Source organism: Euphorbia lathyris, chromosome 1 (assembly GCF_963576675.1).
Source record: "Euphorbia lathyris chromosome 1, ddEupLath1.1, whole genome shotgun sequence".
In the NCBI taxonomy this organism is placed as follows: Eukaryota; Viridiplantae; Streptophyta; class Magnoliopsida; order Malpighiales; family Euphorbiaceae; genus Euphorbia; species Euphorbia lathyris.
Genome location: NC_088910.1, coordinates 43,127,219 through 43,148,918, shown reverse-complemented (window position 1 = coordinate 43,148,918; position 21,700 = coordinate 43,127,219). Strand labels below are relative to the sequence as shown.

The following is a 21,700-nucleotide window of genomic DNA, read 5'->3' as shown; positions in this document are numbered from 1 at the left end:
TTGGAGACCTACAGGAGGCGCATCACACTCGTGATGACCTAGAGCTAAAGTTCCTGCGAAATTTGCCAACCAGTCTGCTGCTTGGTTACCTTATCGAAAGATATACTGAAACCTGATCTCCCACATTCTATCCCGTAACTTCCAGCATTCACGAATCAGCCAACCCATTGGATGACAGATACCAATATCTTTTTGCATTAACATCAAGGTTGTCGAAGAATCTAATTCAAAAATCACCTGCCTATGGCCTTTATCCCAGGCACTTCGTAGCCCGAAGTAAATACCCCATAATTCTGCTAATAGAGTCGTACAAACACCTAGATTTACCATAAAGCCTCTAATCCACTTTCCGTTACCATCCCGGATCAGTCCTCCAGCAGTCGCAATGCCTGGGTTACCTTTAATCGCTATGTCGGCATTGACTTTCACCCAGTCACCTGATGCGTGTCGTCTAGCGTAGTGTTTTCCACGACAAAATATGTATGGGTATTACGATAAGTGCTTTGACTATGGATGTGGTCTTTCTAAATGCTCTATCTTTACTAGACGTCACTACTTAGGGGCAAGTGTACCCCGTCGTATCAAGTAATAATCCAGTTAAGACCGGGTATCGAATCCGCGGGATTTATAACTGCAAGTATTAAACGACTCGGTTTTATATGTTATTTAAGCGGTGAATACTTTGAGGTTGATATGGGGACCAACTACAAACTACTCCTAACTAAGGGTGAGGCGAATTTATATAACAAAACTCTATGAAGTGATATGGATGCGATAAGTTATAACTATGACAAATAACGACTTCTAATGTTTATACGGTTGATGGTTTGCTCTTGCAAAGACGACTACGTGTAGCGTAACCGACCCGTGAAGTACTTAGACTACGTGATTCCTAGTCAAGGCGTGTCTAATGCTTGGGACCAGAAATTAGGGCCCGTAAGTTCCGTGGCTTGTCAATTCCTACGGTTTCTGGAGCGTCACTTCCGGTAAGGCAACACCTATATGAATCCCTAAAGATAGCCCGAATGGTGTCGAAAATCGCGTTCTCCTACACAATAATCAATTATGAATATTAAAACAAGTAACAAACATCAACACATATATATAGAAAAGAAGATTATGAATCATAAATTATAAATATGGAGAGTGTAAATATGAATTATAACCAAGCCTAGTACATAGGATGAGATCAAGCTAATTAGCAAGTGTAAAGGGAAGAATCCACCCTCGGAACTAGCTAACCGGACTCAAAAGCCATCTCTTAGGACTTGGATGGTGGAGCTCTCGAGCTTGGTGTGCGGAGATGGAGCGGAACTTCGATGGAATGCCGGGATCAACGAACAAGCTCTCAATATGGAAGAGTTTAGTTACACAAAGCCTAAAAACAAATCTAAAACTACAAGAGTTTAAGCAAAAGATGTATACAAGGTGTAAGGTAGAAGGTCTAAGATCTAAGGGTTGTTTAAATGAGTGCTAGTCACTCTTATTTATAGATCAAGCTAGGGGCAAGATTGTAATTCCATAAGGTGCAAGCATGGAGGAACATAATTTTGTGCAGAAATCCCATAATACGCCCCGCGTATGGTGGTGTACGCCCTGCGTGTATGCCCATTCCGTCAGAAATCTCCTGCATGTGGACCAATTCCAGATCTTGTTGTCTCAAACACACCCCACGTAGAATGGCATGCGCCTTGCGTGTTTGAGACTCTGACTCTTTATTGCTTGATTTGGCCTTTTACGCCGTGCGTAGCTTGAGGCACACCCTGCGTAAATGAGTCTCTGAACTTTTATGTTGAAGAATTCCCTTACACGCCCCGCGTGTAAGGTAGTACGCCCTGCGTAGAGATGGTTGACTCAGGGAGACCATGCAGTCTGACTTTCAGGATTAGGCTAATCATTTCTGACATGTGTCATACGCCTCGCGTAGGTTGGCATACGCCTCGCGTATGCTGACTAGATTCCGCGTGGTGCCTGTGGATAGGGCAATTATTTCTGACTCCATGTTTCACGCCCCGCGTAAGGGATGAGGCGCCTCGCGTATTTGAGTGGATTTTCACTCCTTGCTCGTACCTGAAATATAAATCTCGGGACCGAGTTAGCTTGACGTTTTTATTTCCTAAATTACTTAAAAACAAGGGAAATTAACTGAAAGCACAGAATTTATTTTTATTCCGTTATTTTATTATAACACTCTATTTTTGTAATTAAACTTATTTATTTCATCCAAAATTAACCTGTAAATCACGCTAAAAGATAGGGGTAAAATACCCCTATCAAACCTCCTCGAACTTTAAAGTTTTACTTGTCCTCAAGTAAAAGAAATCGAAAGACAAGGGATTGAGATTATTAAGAAACAAACCGTCGGTCGGTTTTACCAAGTGCGTGATTTCAAAGTTAAAGTTTTATGCAAAGTTTTTGGTAAATACCCACGCAAACAATCGAGTGACCAAAACTTATTTGAAACTTCCATGATCAAAATTAATAGACAATATTAACGGTGGTTGATCATCTTTTGAGAACCCGATAGTACCTCACCAAGGAATTTCACTCTTACGCTCAAACTTTGGTGGGTCGGTGTTTTAGCACTCTTCTTTGCACTTACCCGAGATCACTTTGAGTTTGCATTTTCATCCGGGTTTTTCCTCCTATGTTATGGTTTAGACAATATTAAAAATGAACCCGGAGGGGGGTTGCAATGTGGGTGGCTTTTTAGTGGTTAATTTTTAGAAACTCGAGTTTAAATACTATTTTGATGATCGCACCGTATTTTTATTTTGGCCTTGGCGAGTTCATAAGATATAACTCGAAATTGCTCGGGTGGAGCTTGAGAATGCCTTTTTGCTATTTCTTTTGTTCTTCTTTTTTGTTTTGAGAGCGGCACAAAAACGATCTCGAGAACTTATGGTGCTTACTTATTACGGCCTTGACTTATTTCGGGTGCGAATTGATTTTGTTGGTATTTAAACAAGAGGAAAAAGAGGGTTAATTGTTAAAAGGGTGTTGACAAGAAAAGTTGGTTAGTAGGCTCAAGGGGGTTTCCTAGAGGTTGATAAAAACGAGAAAAATAAATTAAGAAAAGAATTAGACTAAGTGGGTTTGTTTTATCATCTATTGTCATTTTAACCAAAATAGGTGTACTTAACCCGGTATTAGGTGTAAACTCTGTGAGTCGAGTGAGGTCAAAGCTCTCGAAAAATTATGAAAGAAATAGAGTTCTCGTACGAACTCCTTTAGGCTCGAAATCACCTCACAAAATTTCGGGTTTAAATTGTGTACTATCGAGTCTTCGCTAAACTTTCAAACATCCCGTTTTTATTGCCTTTTTAAATTTCATTATGGAGATGACATGTGGGTTAGGACTCGATGCTTTTGTTTAGTACAAACCTAGGCTTTGCATAAATTCCCTAACTTCAAAACCAAGACTAAAATTTCTTAACTAAACCGATCCTTTATGTTCCGACGTCTTTACTTTTAAGAACAAATAACGGAACTTTAATTAATTTCCGAGGGAGGTAGTGTGTCGAAAAAAATTAAAGAATCAATAAATTAGTTTAATTATTTTGTTGTTTATTTGATTTTTATTTATTTTTGTTTTTGTTAGTGCAAAACAAACTGAAAGTGCGGGGTTGCACGGCCCTCCGCGTTATTAAAATGACGTCTATTCCAAGGACGTCGCAAAAGAAGAGAAAAACAAAAACAAAAATAAATATGAAATGAAAAATGAGGCCCTTTAAAATTTGATCCTACGCGAGGCGTGCCCTAGGGGGCGCCCTGCGTAGGAGGTGCGTTTTAGGCTTTATTGGGCAGAGACTCAAATACGCGGGGCGCATGAAGAGGGGCGCTCTGCGTGTTTGAGTTTCTGAGCATTTTATACATGAAAAAGGGGGATTACGCGGGGCGTACAAGGAGGTACGCCCTGCGTGATTTTTATTGTTGGTGCAAAATTAAAGATAAAACGAGTACGAAAATAAAACGACATAACATGAAACACAAAAGAGTTATAAATATATTAAGAATAAAAAGGGAGGTACAAGAAAAACACAAAAGATAACAAAACTAACTACGGAAACATCAAAAATAAAAACGAAAAAGCAAAGAAAACACAAAACACAAAAAAGAAATGAAGACTATGGTTGAGGCGGAGGAGGATTGCCGTGAAGGTTGAAATAGGAGGCGAAGGAGTTGGTGAGGGCATCAAAGCGAGCATCGAGATGGACCCGATCCTCTCGTTGTTGTGCCTCAATGGTGTCAAAGCGGGAGTCAAAATGGGCCCGATCACGACGTTGGTTATCCTCCAAAATATCCAACCGAGCATAAAGAGAGTTGAAGTCGTGGAGGGGTAGAGGACTAAAGTTGAGGCCCATGCTCGAGTCCGAGTCACCTTCCGCATTGGAGTGGGCCACCCCCGAAGTCTCGCCCGGGCCGGAGGTCGGACGCTTAAGAGACTTAAAGGCGTTCTTCTCCACGGGCCGAGGCAAAAGGCTCGGGAGGCGATCCAAGGTAGTTTCACCGAGAGCGGTGAGGGCGAAGATGGTGACGAGGTGGCCAAACCCGAGCTTGGCTCGCTTCCGGATGGGCGTGGAGTGGAGGTGAGCGGCCACATGGTAGGCGAGGTCATAAGTGAGGCCATTGGCACAACAGTAGAGGGCCAACAGTTCGTGCTTGTTGACCTTAGTGGACTCGGACTTCCCCGAGAAGTAGAATGAGATGAAGCGGTGGAGAAGTTGGAGGATAGGGTCCCGGATGAGAGATGGGCGGAGGTTGGAGACATCGTAATCCTCGGACCCTGTGATGGAGGTCCAATACTCATGAGCGGAAACACCATCGGGCCAACGGGAGATGCCCCCCTCCGCTTGGTAAGTGAAATGGTGTTGGAGCCATTGAGTGTTAATGGAGAAGGGGCGGTTGTGGAGGCGGAAGTTGAAGAGGGCGGCTCCGGGGACGTTGTTGGAGGTGAGGGTGGTGTAGAACTCCACCACTAGTGACGGGTACACCCGCCGATGCGTAGAATAGAGCTCGTACCAACTGAGGGCGCGGAGGCGAGCTTCGAAGGGAGTGCCGAGATCATAGTGATCAAGCATGCTATCCGAAATGTATGGAAGCTCCTTGACCGTGGCCGCGTAAAGATCTTCGTACCTTTGGGCCTCCTCCTCGGTTAGGAGATGAAAAGGGGCCTGATATTGGCGGGTGAGTGGTGGAGTTCCCTTCCGTTCGGGAGGTGGAGGTGATTGTCGGTTTTGCGCGGAACGGGAAGACCGGGCCCGAGTGGACCGTGGGGGGCGCATGTCGGCGGTTTGCTTTCGCCTAACCATGGTGGTAATGGAGGATAGAGGAAGAGTAGAAGAGGAATGGGAGAGTGTATGAGGGTTGTGAGGAAGAAGGAGGGAAGAAGGGGAAGTTTATATAGGGGAAAAATAGGCAATCCAAGCAAAGCTCGGATTCCCAGAGGGGTACGCGGGGCGTGAAGGGGCCACGCCACGCGTATCCCTTCCCCTGACTTTATTTTGCGCAAGAATGGTCTGATACGCGGGGCGTGAAAGGGGGCACGCCTCGCGCATCGCACCTCCTGCCCCTTTTTGAAAAAAAAGGGCGAGGATGCGGGGCGTATATGGGGTTACGCCCCGCGTAGAAGACAGAAGATGAAGAATTTTTTCGGTTTTAGCAGTTTTTGATTTTTTTAATTTTGTGATTTATGAATTTTTAATGAGTTTTTAAATTAATTCTTTTTAATATTTTTATGTTTTTTGATTTGTAATTAAGGGGGTATTTAATACAAAATTCATTATGGAGGGAGGTTGAAGATTTGAATTTGAAAGGGGGTGATTTGATTGGAGATAGGAAGAGGTGGAGTGGAGAAGTGGGAAAGTTTTATGGGAAAGTGAGAAGATGGGAAGTTAATGGAGAAAAAGATGTCATGGGGAGTTGTAATTCACAACTCCCTGAGGATACGCGAGGCGTGCTCTAGGGCACGTCCTGCGTGTCCTTCCCACGTGGCGTTATTTAAAAGCGTTAAATGTTAAAGGGTACGCGGGGCGTGATAGGAGGGATGCCCCGCGTACCGTGTCTTTTTATTGCGAATTAGGATCAGACACGTAGATACACGGGACGTATAAGTGTGTACGCCCTGTGTGTCATAATTTTTTTTTGGATTTAACATGGGATTTGTTTTTCTTTTGATTTTATAAAAATAATAGAAAGTAAGATAAAAAATAAAATAAAATAAAAATGAAGAGCAGAAAGATGAGAAATAAAGCAAAAATAGAAATGAAAATAAAATTTAAAATAACAACAATTCAAAAGGGGAAAAATAAATAAAAGAGAAAAGAAATAAAAATAAGTTTATAATACATATAAACAAAGGGTTTGAGAAATTCAAACCGATGCTACGTTTAGAGTCGAAGTAGCTCGACTTTCTCGTGCAGCAGCTCAATGTAAGTTGCCCGAGTTGGAACTTGACGGGTCCGAACCTCCATTATTTATGAGCGTTATCGCCTGTCCGGATTCCCGATTTTTGCCCCGCAGATTTTGTTCGGTGTTTGCCGGTAGGGTTCCTAGTGGCCTTTCTTGTTGCTGACGGTTCAGATGGGCTACTTGGCGGCTAAGAACCCTGCAAAACACCTCGCTATCGGAAAGACGGGTTAATATATCCTTCAACAAAGACGTGACCGATTGGCCATGTACATTGTCGGGAGGTGGAGCGTTCCGATTACCGGGCATGGCTTGTGATTGCCCGAGCCCGTTTTCCCGATATTCTTGCTCAAAGCCGGATGGGGGCCTCAACACGTTATTATTATTGCCATATGACAAGTTCGGGTGTTGGTACCGAGGCCGCCAACCGCTGTTATTATTATTGTGGTGGTGATAGGAGTTCAGATTAGGATTATACTTTAGATTTCCTCCTACGTAACTTACACTCTCGATGTCGCCGGCGAAAGGGTTACCGGCTTGGCAATTGAGTCCATCGTGGTCTCCACCACAGTGATTGCACATCAAGACCTGTGCACTTTTGTTGAGGCTTAGCTGGGCAATTAACGAGTCAAGTTTCTTATGCATCTCTGCTATGGAGCTTTTCGGAGCCTCTTTCTCCACAGCGAACATTTGGTGTCGCGACGGGCCGGAAAGCCGATCCTCTTGCCATTGCACGCTTTTCCTCGCGAGCTCATGAATGAGCTCGTAGGCCTCACTAGCTGACTTCCGAAATAGATCCCCACCTGCAGCGGAATCAACAGTCGCACGGTTACTGGGGGTTAACCCGTGGTAAAAAGTGCTTACCAAGTCGTGCTTCGGGATGTCATGGTGGGGGCAGTTTCGGAGCAACTTCAGGAACCTAGCCCAAGCTGCATGAAGGGCCTCGCATTCCAACTGCCTAAAGGACGTGATATCGGTCCGTAACTTGACTGTTTTGGACGGCGGAAAAAAGTAGGAAAGGAACTCCTTCTCGAGCTCCTCCCATGACGTGATGGATCCCGCCTCCAAAGAGTGTAGCCACTCCAACGCTTGCCCTGTCAAAGAAAAAGGAAACAGCTTTAGTCTAACAGCCTCAACGGGAACACCATTTTGCCGAGAGGTGTCGGCACACATAAGGAATTTATCGAGATGTTCGTTAGGGTTCTCGTGGAGTTCCCCTCCGAATTGACTGCATTGTTGTATCAGCTGGATCATGCCGGTCTTTATCTCGTACGTGTTGGCCGGTATCGTGGGGGCGACAATTCCGTTACGGTTTTGGGGACGGTGCAGAGCAAGGATCTCTATCATCGAACGTGTGTCGTTGCCCCCGCGAATGTTGTTCACGTGTGGCCTTTGGTTTCCTTCGGGTTGGTTGACCTCAGCGTTGGGGTTTGCCATCTTCTCTTTTCGAATCCTACAAAGAGTACGTTCAATTTCAAGATCAATAGGAATAAGAGAATCACTCCGAGATCGGGTGTGCATGAAAAGAATTAAATAATGAAATTATAAACAAGAAAGAATGATGTTAGTAAAAGTATATATAAACAATTTATACAAAAAGAATGCTTAAACTAACAATAAAACGTTTTTGTCTAATATTGCAAGAAATTATAAATCCCCGGCAACGGCGCCAAAAACTTGATAGCGCGAAGTCTAGCGTAGTGTTTTCCACGACAAAATATGTATGTGTATTACGATAAGTGCTTTGACTATGGATGTGGTCTTTCTAAATGCTCTATCTTTACTAGACGTCACTACTTAGGGGCAAGTGTACCCCGTCGTATCAAGTAATAATCCAGTTAAGACAGGGTATCGAATCCGCGGGATTTATAACTGCAAGTATTAAACGACTCGGTTTTATACGTTATTTAAGCGGTGAATACTTTGAGGTTGATATGGGGACCAACTACAAACTACTCCTAACTAAGGGTGAGGCGAATTTATATAACAAAACTCTATGAAGTGATATGGATGCGATAAGTTATAACTATGACAAATAACGACTTCTAATGTTTATACGGTTGATGGTTTGCTCTTGCAAAGACGACTACATGTAGCGTAACCGACCCGTGAAGTACTTAGACTACGTGATTCCTAGTCAAGGCGTGTCTAATGCTTGGGACCAGAAATTAGGGCCCGTAAGTTCCGTGGCTTGTCAATTCCTACGGTTTTCGGAGCGTCACTTCCGGTAAGGCAACACCTATATGAATCCCTAAAGATAGCCCGAATGGCGTCGGAAATCGCGTTCTCCTACACAATAATCAATTATGAATATCAAAACAAGTAACAAATATCAACACATATATATAGAAAAGAAGATTATGAATCATAAATTATAAATATGGAGAGTGTAAATATGAATTACAACCAAGCCTAGTACATAGGATGAGATCAAGCTAATTAGCAAGTGTAAAGGGAAGAATCCACCCTCGGAACTAGCTAACCGGACTCAAAAGCCGTCTCTTAGGACTTGTATGGAGCTCTCGAGCTTGGTGTGCGGAGATGGAGCGGAACTTCGATGGAATGCCGGGATCAACGAACAAGCTCTCAAGATGGAAGAGTTTAGTTACACAAAGCCTAAAAACAAATCTAAAACTACAAGAGTTTAAGCAAAAGATGTATACAAGGTGTAAGGTAGAAGGTCTAAGATCTAAGGGTTGTTTAAATGAGTGCTAGTCACTCTTATTTATAGATCAAGCTAGGGGCAAGATTGTAATTCCACAAAGTGCAAGCATGGAGGAACATAATTTTGTGCAGAAATCCCATAATACGCCCCGCGTATGGTGGTGTACGCCCTGCGTGTATGCCCATTCCGTCAGAAATCTCCTGCATGTGGACCAATTCCAGATCTTGTTGTCTCAAACACGCCCCGCGTAGAATGGCATGCGCCTTGCGTGTTTGAGACTCTGACTCTTTATTGCTTGATTTGGCCTTTTACGCCGTGCGTAGCTTGAGGCACGCCCTGCGTAAATGAGTCTCTAAACTTTTATGTTGAAGAATTCCCTTACACGCCCCGTGTGTAAGGTAGTACGCTCTGCGTAGAGATGGTTGACTCAGGGAGACCATGCAGTCTGACTTTCAGGATTAGGCTAATCATTTCTGACATGTGTCATACGCCTCGCGTAGGTTGGCATACGCCTCGCGTATGCTGACTAGATTCCGTGTGGTGCCTGTGGATAGGGCAATTATTTCTGACTCCATGTTTCACGTCCCGCGTAAGGGATGAGGCGCCTCGCGTATTTGAGTGGATTTTCACTCCTTGCTCGTACTTGAAATACAAATCTCGGGGCCGAGTTAGCTTGACGTTTTTATTTCCTAAATTACTTAAAAACAAGGAAAATTAACTGAAAGCACGGAATTTATTTTTATTCCTTATTTTATTAAAACACTCTATTTTTGTAATTAAACTTATTTATTTCATCCAAAATTAACCCGTAAATCACGCTAAAAGATAGGGGTAAAATGCCCCTATCATCACCCACGGGCGGAATCCACCTTATCCAGCGCTCCAACCTCTGGCAGCTCAGTGTTACAGTGTAGCATTCTGAACTTCACGGGCGCGACTCATGATGAATTCCACTGATATGTTCAACCTGCAGCATCATTAAAAATGAGTGCATTACGATCCTTCCATAGCCACCATAGTGCCATTATGAAGATGATGCACTATAGAACTCTCTGAACCGTTATATGGATTTGTAAATTTCTGTCGAGCCAAGTCTCCCTGCTGATTTCGAAAAACTCCAGATTATCTGTATCAGCCGAGATGAGGTGCTACCATATTAGTTTGGCACGATTACAGTCCCATAAGGCATGTATCACATCCTCACATTCCCCACAAAATACACACCTGTCATCAGTCGCCATGTGTCTTCGGGCACGATTTTTGTTAACTAACACGACCTTTTGCCCGATTAACCAGATGAAGGCACAGACCCTTTCCGGAACTTGAAGGTGCCAAATTTGCGTCCAGTAATTATGATCCGCAGCCTGTGGTATTATTGCAATTTTTCTACTGATTTCATACCCAGACTTTACCGTGTATTCTCATGTATTCGCCTCCCTCCAGTACCAGGTCTCTTCACTCCATCCCCCAGGGAACACTGCAATTTACGCCAAATTATAGATCGCCGAACTTGTTAAATACGGACTCAGTCTCTACTAGTCCCAGCTAGAACCTTCAATCCAATAATCACCCACGTGCAGGGTCTACCAACTCAAAGGAATTGATTGAGTTGTTCGGGATATTAAAGGTGAATTACTGCACCAGGTATCATACTAGAACATGGAATCCTGTCCATCTTCAATTAGTAGCCAATTTAAGCACATCAGCCCCCGCAACTATCCCTTTCCAGATTGAAGATTGCCCAGCTTTCGATTGAAGAATGTCTAACCCAATGCTCGTACCTCCGTACTTAGCAGTGATGACTCAAACCCAAAGAGCTTTCACTTTTGTTAGAACCTACCAACTCAATTTTCCCAACATGGCCTTGTTAAACTCGTGAGTTTTCTGTATTCCCAAGCCCCCTCATTCTTAACCCGACAGACCTTCACCCAATTCAAAAGATGGGTTTTCATACGATTCTCAGAAGATCCCCCAAAGAAAATTACGGGTATAAGTGTCAAGCTTTTTGCAAATCATCATAGGAAGCACTGTAGTTTGCATTACATAAGTCGGTAGTGAAGCAGTTACAGACTTAATAAGAGTAATTCGTCCTGCAAGAGATAGTTAATTTGCCTTCCATCTTGCAAGGCGCACTTGAACCCGATCAACCACATATTTAAAAGTTTACTTAGAGACCCTCTCATGAAGCAAAGGCATTCCGAGATAGGTCCCTAGGTTCTCTGTCCGCTGAATTCCCAAGACATCACAAATGCCACCACTTACCACTTTAGAAACATTAGCTGAGAAATAAACCCGTGATTTAGTAAGATATACCTTTTGCCCCGAACACTCACAAAATTAATGAATGATGTGTTTTATCACCAAATCCTGATATGTGTCTGCTTTAGCCATTAGGACAATGTCATCTGCAAAAAAAAATACATGGGACAGTCGAGGATCGCTTCAAGGCAGCTAAATGGGTTTCCAGTTTTTGCATAAAATAGCGTCATCAATTAGGTGGCTCAGCCTTTCTAAGCATAAAACAAACAAATATGGTGAAAATGGATCCCATTGCCGAAGGCCCCTGGTGGGTGCGAATCCTTCTAATTTTTCTCCATTCCATAAAATATGCATTGCAGAAGCCGCAACGCAGTTTAGAATCAACTGAACCCAATGATTACTCAGCCCCAGTTCCAAAAGAGTCGCTTTCAAAAAATTCTAACTGATCCGGCCATATACTTTTTCAAGATCGAGCTTCAAAATCATGTCGTCTTTCCTACCTCTTTTTTTTTCATTGAATGGATCGCTTCTTGCACCAGAATAACATTGTCTGAAATACTTCTCCTGGGTATAAAGCTATTCTATGCTGGGCTCACAACTTCATTCAGAAGAGGTTTCAGGCGTTTGACAATACACTTCGTGGCAATTTTGTACAACACATTACAAAGGCTGATAGGGCGGAATTGGGAAATGTACTCAGGCCCCCGTACTTTTAGAATAACGGTGAGTAAGGTTTCTGAGAGGTTAGGAGGGATGATACCAGAATGCAGAATATTAAGGATGAAAGAACAGACATGGTGTTCAATGTTGCACCAAAGAGATTGAAAAAATATAGCCTGGAAACCATCTGGTCCAGGAGCTTTGAAGGGATTCATCTAAAATAGCGCCCTCTGAACCTCTGTTGCTGAGAAATCCTGGTCTAGACCCAATTTGGAGGATTCATCTAGAGCTGGGAAGCTGGTCAAAGTAAACATGGGAGCTCGACACTCTTCTTCTTCAAAATACAGCTTGTTAAAATACTCTAATACCATTTCCCGAATTTGATCTCTGTTCCACTGCCAGATGCCGTTTCCATCCCTTAATCCCTCAACCTGAATCTGTCGACGTCTGATTAAAGTTGAGAGGTGAAAAAAGGTTCTATTCCAGTCCCCCAGGTTTAGCCATTTCACCCTCGACTTTTGGAACCAGTTAATCTCTTCCTGTTTGAGATTGTCATTCAGCTTGATAAGAAGTTTATTTTCAAGACGTAGCAGTCCCGAAGTTGCTGCTATCGCAAGAGATCGCTGGACGCCTGCCAAGCTGCTATCGCAAGAGATCGCTGGACGCCTGACAAGCGTGTATAAACCCACAATTTGCGTTTGCGGATACTGCTAAAGACATCAGAGTTCCAGTTTTGTAGTGTCGGTGTGAGAGAAGCAAGTCCAGAGGGTACATCGCATGAGCTGTTCTAGTTTTCCATAAAAAAAATCTTAAAATTAGCATGTTGCAACCATTCAGCTTGAAAACGGAAGGGTCTAGCCACCCGTAGCAGGTCATTACCATTTGTATTGAGGAGAATATACACGTGATCACATCCATGCCTAGGTAAATGATGGACAAGGGCATCCGAGTAACTAGCTCTCCAACTAGAATTGCAAAGTGCACGGTCCAAACGACAAGCAACTCTAGTTCTCTTCGAGGATCCATGATACCAAGTGAAAGCGCATGTTCAAAGTACGGCATGATCCTCCATGTTTCTCCTCCGGAGATTTGATACAATTAAAATCCCCAATTAAGAACCACAAATTGCTTGCAGCCGGTTTAAGGTCCATAAGCTCATTCATAGCCAATCTTGGAATAAATTTGACACTACACCCTCTAGTATCCTTTATCGAGGATTTACAGTCTCCAACTATTAAATCAAGAGAAGAATTGCAACTAGTTTCTCGTTCTAATGTATACACTAGTAATTATGAATCCGACTCGATAATAACATTCTCCCATCCTCGGTCTTTCACCCAACTCAACGCTTGACGGCATGAGAGCGCCCCGATCAAAAAGAAACTAAAAATTAATATGAAGTGAAGTATTTATCGTATTATATATATATATATTAAAAATGAAATTTAAAAACTAAAATTATGGCTAAAACAAAGTAACCATGGAATCTACTTAACATAAAAATAAAATTTAAATAAATAATAAAAACCGTTCAACACCGGTTAAACCGCCAACTCTTGACCTTTTTATATTTTCCGCCAGTCCGGGTTTAGAATTTTGGGGAACTCATCACAGAGGGACAGATTCTCATACATGGGGGAGCAAGAGACGATATCAACCAGCCGATCGGCTTAGTTGAATATCGGATTTCAGCATATTCATTACCATCATTCGGTTTGAATGTAACTTTCTGACAGGATAGTTGCAACCAGGCGAAGGAAGCAACTATGATAAATTCAGAATCAGGCATGTCCTAAATGCACAACCTGCTGATATAGAATTCAACCGTCACAATCTTTTATATTTTACATATATACATTACATACGTACGGATAACAGACTCAATAAACTAGTTTTCCTTTCTTTGAACTTAGACAAGCTAATCTTTTATATTTTCCATTCACTTCTATAGCTAATCTACGTAGTTGAATACCGCTTCAGTAAGCTGATATTTTCTTGTAATCACAACCATTGATATCTGCCCACACTTCATTCACACGTCCAATGAAACGGAACGGAGCATCATATTGAGCAATGGAATAGGCAAAATTACTGTCTGCAGTAGTTGCATTAGCCAATGGAGACCTGCTCAAGCTTTCAGCAAGTCTTTTTGCTTCTTCAATAATGTTATCATCTTTCGCATAGCCTGAGAACTTCCTCACCGCAACACAATGACTGTCCCATACATATGGCTTTATGTGCAGTTCTGGGAGAGGGACTGGTGGGTCATCTTGAAATTTCGGGGGCAAGTAAAATAGAACAGAGTAAGCTGATGATTGAAATGGCCCAGCTCCTGGGACTATACTAGTTACAACAGGGGATGTCATTGGAATTCTACTCCAGTTCAGATTGGCACCTTGAATGAATTGGAACAACCTGAGAAGAAAGCACAGCAATATCGAATTGCAATCCTAAAAGTGAATATGACAAGTTACTTTATTTCATGTATATAAGCAATTCGGGGTTACAGGCCCCTGATAAGATGGTTTTATAGTAGATATCATATGCAAGGAAACGGAGAAAGAAATGCTAGTTTCGCGTGGTAGTGAGAGAAGAAGTTGTAGAATCTAAAAACTGCGAAGTTAGAATCTTTTCCCCTGATCATATTAGTTTATCTAGACTGATGTACAGGATGAAACTGGCTCCTTAATGCTCACCGGAAATAAACACAGCATAAATTGGTCAATATAACAACTTCCATACAGAAGTTTCACCGAAGGTTTTATAAGACAGAAACGCCCACCATCTTACAAGAGAACCATAAATGGTTAATCTCAGAAACTTCAGTGAAGGTTTAATGAAGCACCCACCTTACTAAAGAATCTACTGGTCGGTCCAGATTCTGATGATAAGCAATGCAATTGTTAAGGCAAGTAGTGATTAATTTTTTTTTCTGATGAAATAAGCATTTTATAGCTTAATAAATGGACAAAGAGTCCAAATTACACCAGGTCTTTATATTAACCCATGGAAACCACTCATGTTGAAACTGTTCAAATGCACAAATGCATATTTACTCCTAAGTTCAATTGAGAAGATAATATGTTCTGACATAATAATTCATAATTCATTCATACAAACTACTGATAAAGGTCAAGAAAAACTTCCAATTTGTTAAATACGAAAACAATAACGAAGCCTTAATTCTAATAAGTTGGGGTTAGAGACATGTATGCTTGTTTTCATTTATTCCAGTTAGTTAATTCTCTGAGAAAAAAAAAATGTAAAACCTTCATCCAAATTAAATCTGGTCTTTATCTAACATTTTTGAGCCATACTGAATCGAGTTCTATTTTCTAGGCTGCCACACCTGATTTCTCTTGAAATAGATACTCGTATTACCCATCCTAAGTGTGCTCACTCAATTTGGTAATCATGAACATAAAATAAGGGGAAAATTCCTCAAAATCTCGAGTATCCATGTTAAAGAAAGCATAAGAGAGCTTTTTTCCCCGGAACATTCACCTCAACTTAAACTACTGTTTCAGATAAAGTTTTTCGTTATTTATCATATGATCCAAATTTGCAACTTCTGAGTCTCTGGGTTTCATCGGCAACCAAACATGGGTTTAATTAATCTATGGTGATGAAGGAACAATAGTCGAATCGCAGGAAACCAACAAAATAAAATAAGAAATATCTTTCTATGTCAAGCAAACATCAAATTGAAGAAGGGAACCTGTGAAAGCCATCCAAGGTAGCCTTCTCGAAGGAGATTTGGGTGGCCGGAGCAGCCATCCATGTTGAATCTGCGTATAATCTGACCTCAAAATCAGACTCAGCATGTACAATTTGGTACTGGGGTTTCTCAATTTTGCTGCCTTGCACCGCCAAACACAAAGAAGTAAGCACCACAATCATCAACCTTGTTTTCTCCATCTTCCCTTTCACTCTATTCATAAACTAACCGTCTTCCTTTTTAAGGATTCTATCATTTCATTGCTCGATTTACTATTTTCTCCCTGTTAAAGTTCACAACTCACAAGAGGTCGAAATATAATAAGAGTTTAATCCAATATAATTCACCACCTGATATTATCCTTTCATTTGATTGATACTTTTTCTTTTAAATAATTATATGCTACTATTATTTTGTTGTATATGATTCTTTTTACAATGAACTGCTGTATATATGATACTTTCATTTGATAGATATTTTTTTTTTAAGAAATGTTTTACTGTTTGAAAAAGGAGTTTTTTTTTTAAATGATTTATTTAAAAACTATTTTTTACTTTGTAGAAGAAACAAAAAAGCATGGGTTTAGTGGAGTAATAAACACAGTTTACAAATTCACGTGTCTAACCTGACGGATGTAATACACGCGTTAGATTTGGACAATTAGACACTAGGTGTGCGTCCACTCTCCACTCATCCCCTTAACCACTAGACATGCTCTAAGATATACGTTTATACACATGTCAGATAATATTAACTTTTGGACAAAAAATTTTAATCGCTGGTCTCTCAATTTTTGGGTAAATCTTTTATTTACTGTCCATTTTATCAAAATCTACTCCGAAAATATGTTGAAACATTCATACATGATTCCAACTAATCATATATGTAAGGACAAAAACATCTAAAGAAATATCAATTGAGCATTCATACCGGGAACACTTCAAAAATCCCCTATTAGTTGTCCCAAAAAAATTATCAATTGAACACTCATATAGAAAACATTTCAAAAACCTCCCATTAGAGACTGTCTTGGAAGTACAAAGGCATGGATGGAAGGGTTCCGAATTTGACTTATAAATCGATTTTTAACATAGTTTTTTTTTTAATCAGATTTTAGCTAAATGAATGGTGGATGAAACAATTCATTATGATATAAATCGATGTTGTGGAAAATTATAGGTGAAATTTGCCCAACAACTTTCTGCCGAGTCTTTCTTATGTTTAATAATTGAATTGTATTCATACTACAATTGTACAATTAATCAAAACGCATCAACACAACCCGAACACCACCATCAAACTCACTTTTCCAGGCTTTTATTGTAAGCATCTGGTGCTTACATTGCTCCCATTGGGATTGACCATATAATGCCACATGACGCAATCCTAATGGATATTGCAAGCACAGGTGCTCCTAAGAAAACCCCACTTTTACGGCCTATAGTGAATGATAGCGACGAAAGATGATATTACATCATAATTGTTGTTCTTGCTCCGCCTTGTTCTTTTGCATGATCTACATCTAAGTTATGCAGTATAGGAGAATTGCATTTTTCTAGTACTAAAGTAGAATCTAACGTATCCAATCTGAACAGATCCAGATTCAATGTAAGAGTTAATGATCATAAAGAGAAATTGACCTAAATTTGGTATGGTTTACATGATAATTTTGTTCAGTATTGCCTAAAAGAATCACTGCCTACCTGATGCCAACACTGTATAATATACATCAACATATCATTCTTCTATATCATCTGTCATTTACAGGAACACTGAACCCAGTACAAGCGAAACTATAGATTTCCACAACATCTAAATTTCCCCAATGCGGGAATGTGGTCAGATTTTTTTCTTTTCCAGATTTTTAAACCATGTTGTACAACTGTGATGTATGTACTTTAGTTTACGTATATATTGAAAATTGAAAATGCCTCACGCTTTGAAATTCGTCGGGACAGTTTCTTCTGTAAAATATTCTTTCCTCAGAGTGTCTGTCGAGCAAAATCTCACCTATAGAGAAGTCAAAATGATAAGAATATACAGTCAGCAGAGAGCAGGAATTCAGAATAACAATACTATATTCAGACCTCACAATGATAAGCTGTAAAAGGATGATAAAAATTGGAAAAAAATTTGCCAGCACTAAAGAATGAGAGTGGTCAATGCTCTATCCCCAATGATTGTAATGTAAGAACTGAAAACTAGTTCGCCGATGAGCACTCTATGTGTTCTTATAACTATTTAAAGCTACCAATCCATCAATAGATGAATTTGGAGGGAATTCTTAACAAAACTCCGGGATCCTGGATTCAAAGCTAAGCACCTCTTCCCAAATTTCATAAAAAAAAAAAAAGCATAATGAAAAATGGGATTCAGGAGCAATGTCAATGGATGAACAGACAGAAAAAATTGTTAGCTGTGATGATTCATGAATAAATTTAGGTCATCTACATATAAGCAGGAAAACTTTTGCTTGAAAGGACTTTAATACGAATGGCCCTGAAAAAAATATTATTAGGCAATAGCATTGTGAAATGTAATTTAACTCGTCTTTAAAAGATTCAAGTCAATGCTATAACAAAAAGTCACTGGCTAACTAGGCCATACTTACTAACACATTAATGACACAAACCAGAAACCACCATGTTGATCATTCAATTTTTTTTCGCACTGCTAAACTACTATATTTGATCCCAACAGATGGACCCTCTTTTATTAGTGGAGGAGAGATGGACACAGTCTATGACTAGAACAGAAGAAAAATGTCCTTGAATTTGTTTGTGCTTTCTTCTTTAACAAAAAGAAAAGCACAAGGCATGTCTATGAACTCATTTGGGAAGCTCTTAGATAACACTCAACAATTAACATCTAGTCAATGACTGAAGTTTATTTCAATGCCTTGCAAACAATGACCAAATGGCATCAACCAATCTGGACGCTTGTAACCAAATAAAAAAGTACGGGAAGCAGTATGAGAAATATAACACTTGATCCTTTTTTTTCAAAATTAGGTCCGAGAGGTTACTTAGGCACCCTTTAGTTGGCTCCACTCCCAATTACACCAGGACCTGAACTCTAGATATCTAACTTAAGCGGCTTGAGGCCCTTACCACTCGAGCCAAGCTTAATTGGTAATATATCACTTGATCATAATTGTACAGATAAGCAAATTCAACCACACATGAGAACGTAAATAAATAGGTAAAGGTCATACCAGAGAAGCATATGATCCTAATAAGGGCCTCGCTAACTGCCAAAATGGCTTAAATATGAATGGAGCATCCACGAAAAGGGCTTGGCTCAACCGACTTGGATAATAGTAGTACAGTACGTCAAACTGCCAAAAATTATATTAATAGATCAAAATCCCAATTAGCAGGCTCTTAAGCCACAAAAATACAAAGTGAAGTGATACAAAAGGAATTGAGAATATGATTAATAATGCTATGAGAAGGGACAGTTAGATGAGGTTATAAATTATTCACTTCAGATGCTGGCAGCAACAGAAATTTTTTCAAGTATACCACAGTACAACTAGGTAAACCCCAGCAAGGATGTATCAATCTGTTGCAATATATGCGCAAACTAGTGCTAAGATTTCACGCTTTCTTTGGGGCACAAGAAAAAGGTGTTGGTTCTCCAGAATTAGTGAATTGACATGTAAACCATCAGTTCCCTACAAAATTGATGCCCCTTTGGGAAAGCAAGTGCCATGAAAACCACAGCAGAGAGAAAGAAAACTTATTTGCAAGCCATTGTTATCCAAAATCAGCTTGAAATTCTGGAAACTTACCAAAAAGGTCAAGAACTTGAGATCTGCATTTTCAGTACGAAAATCCCTGAGATCAAATACTCCAAGCAATTGCTTTTGCCCAGCTGGGAGCTTTGCCAAAGCCTTCTCTACTAGAAAGATACACAGCTTCTCATTCTCAATAGGATCATGTATCTGATGTCACTCATTAAAGTTTATTATTAGAACACATACCAGAAGAAAATTAGTTAATAATTAAAAAAAATCATCAGTGTTTTGTCAGGAAAAATGTTACTTGAAGCTGGACAACAAGTTGCAAGAGCATAATGAGAATATAGAGAAACAAGCTGCTGCTTGACCAAAGAAAAAGCTACAGGGTCCAGATGAACTTGTACAAACTACAATTGACTCATTGAAGTATTTTAGTTGAAATAAAATATATTTCGGGACTTCATCAGCAACCAAAAACCAGTTTGGAACTTAAGCTTGACTGAATGGAGCAGATTGATAATTTAAGAAAGGAGAAAAACTATTTCCTATTTCCTCTGCAATCTCCATTCATGAGGCCTGGTTTGCACTTTCAGATATTCAAAGTAGGAAACGTAGCCATGTCAATCCAGATTTAATAATAGTCTAGCATATGCACAAAGTAATTGCTAGTACTTTCTTGCTTACTGCAGGGAAAATTGCTACTGTATTAAGCATGTAACATGATCTAATTAGATAAAAGTTTCTTACAAAGTAAAGTGATTCGTAGAATGTGAAAAGCAGCACTTTACATTAGGAAAATGCTTGGAAGGAACCACTATAAGCACAGGCCTGCCATAGATATCCAGAAAGTCATGTAGATATGCTTTTCCAGTTGCTGCCATATTTTTCACAGACTCTTCAGTCAATTCAGAAACTCTAAATTCTTGTCTCCATTTCTGATATGTGTAGAAGGAAAACTACACCATATCTGATTAGATAACAAAGAGCTGCATATACAGACTTCAAATTTACAGATTTTGTGCCTTTGTTATTCTCCAAGTCAGATCATTGAAAATCAGCATAGTCAATCTAGTAATTGAATAAACCTATGTTAGAATATCCGCATTCCGAAAAATGAGATTGTAAAGGATACAATGGCTTTGGTCAGCTTTGACACAGCTCCTTCCACGGAAAATTTCCGGTCCTTTAGAAACCACAAGATCATTTCTTCATCATCTCTTCCATTTTTGCCTAGTGGGAGATAAGTATACTCCTTTGCAAGCTTATCTTTGACTTCCAAAACTAGCTGCCAGAAAGAGAGAGGTTATAAAGATTCACAATAGAAAAATTTCAAAGGCAAATATATAACAGGCATGCCACATTCTTCCAAGTTGAAAATCTCTTTGTTTTTGCATCAATTTTTTTCAAACTAAACAAATATCAAATGCTAGATTGTTAACCAACTTATTTATCATAACAAATATATGGTTTGGAGATTCTAAAGTTAAAACCTAATTCTATGCTACAGAGTGCAGAATTCCAGTTCTCTTAACATTTATCGGCAACCAAACAGAGCCAGAACAGTGAAGAAAGAACATAGCGTATAAAAGAAGGAAAGAAAGTTACCTTATTAGGCTGACTACGGTCTAAACTACAATTCTGAACAGCGAATTTGCATTTTCTCGAGGCAATTTTAGTCAAATTGACGGGGGCAATGAATGGGCGTCCAAGATTGTGGTAAGTTGAAAGCGCCATTTTCTCGACAAAAATTGAGCTATACCTTCCTCTTGTTTTCCTGTTCAAGCTAGGGAATTCAAATATGCAACTCTGCAACTTGTAGCTTTTCTTTCGTGCGCGTTTGTTTCCCGGGAAAATGCCACCAATGATAACCGTTACAACCTACAGTACAGATATCAGTTAGCACAGAAAGGAAAACAAGAGGTGCCGTGCCGATGTGCGGTTCCCAGATTGGGCCAACTTTCTGAACTCGCAGGCTAATGTTTTGGGCCAATTCAATGTTTTTTAGTGGGCTTAGATTAAAGACCTATTCTATTGAATTGAGGTCCATGTTGGCAGACGAGACCCGTTTAGTTTAGAGGTTAGTTACATGAATATCATAATTAACTACAAAAACTACAACTAAATCAAATTATCAAACTTAATTCTGAATATATCATTGCTTTTTATATATAATAAATAAAATATGCTTTTATATCCTAATTTAAAAATTCTAAACTCCCATTCATAAATTCTAAACCCTAGACAATAT

The 21,700-nt window shown here is 40.1% G+C and overlaps 2 protein-coding genes across 2 annotated transcripts; both read right to left on the bottom strand.

The window, feature by feature from the left end:
* Positions 1–13,766: 13,766 nt before the first annotated feature.
* Positions 13,767–16,008, bottom strand: LOC136230131 (uncharacterized). Its single transcript, XM_066019074.1, has 2 exons — positions 15,711–16,008; positions 13,767–14,407 (listed from the first exon to the last, which is right to left on the bottom strand). The coding sequence occupies exons 1-2, from the start codon at positions 15,929–15,931 to the stop codon at positions 13,969–13,971; spliced, it is 660 nt and encodes a 219-aa protein (XP_065875146.1). The 5' UTR covers positions 15,932–16,008; the 3' UTR covers positions 13,767–13,968.
* A 1,422-nt stretch (positions 16,009–17,430) lies between these two features.
* Positions 17,431–21,367, bottom strand: LOC136230124 (CRAL-TRIO domain-containing protein C3H8.02). The gene is made up of 6 exons (XM_066019064.1): positions 21,058–21,367; positions 20,585–20,737; positions 20,241–20,387; positions 19,504–19,656; positions 18,925–19,047; positions 17,431–17,720 (listed from the first exon to the last, which is right to left on the bottom strand). The coding sequence occupies exons 1-6, from the start codon at positions 21,184–21,186 to the stop codon at positions 17,643–17,645; spliced, it is 783 nt and encodes a 260-aa protein (XP_065875136.1). The 5' UTR covers positions 21,187–21,367; the 3' UTR covers positions 17,431–17,642.
* Positions 21,368–21,700: the final 333 nt, after the last annotated feature.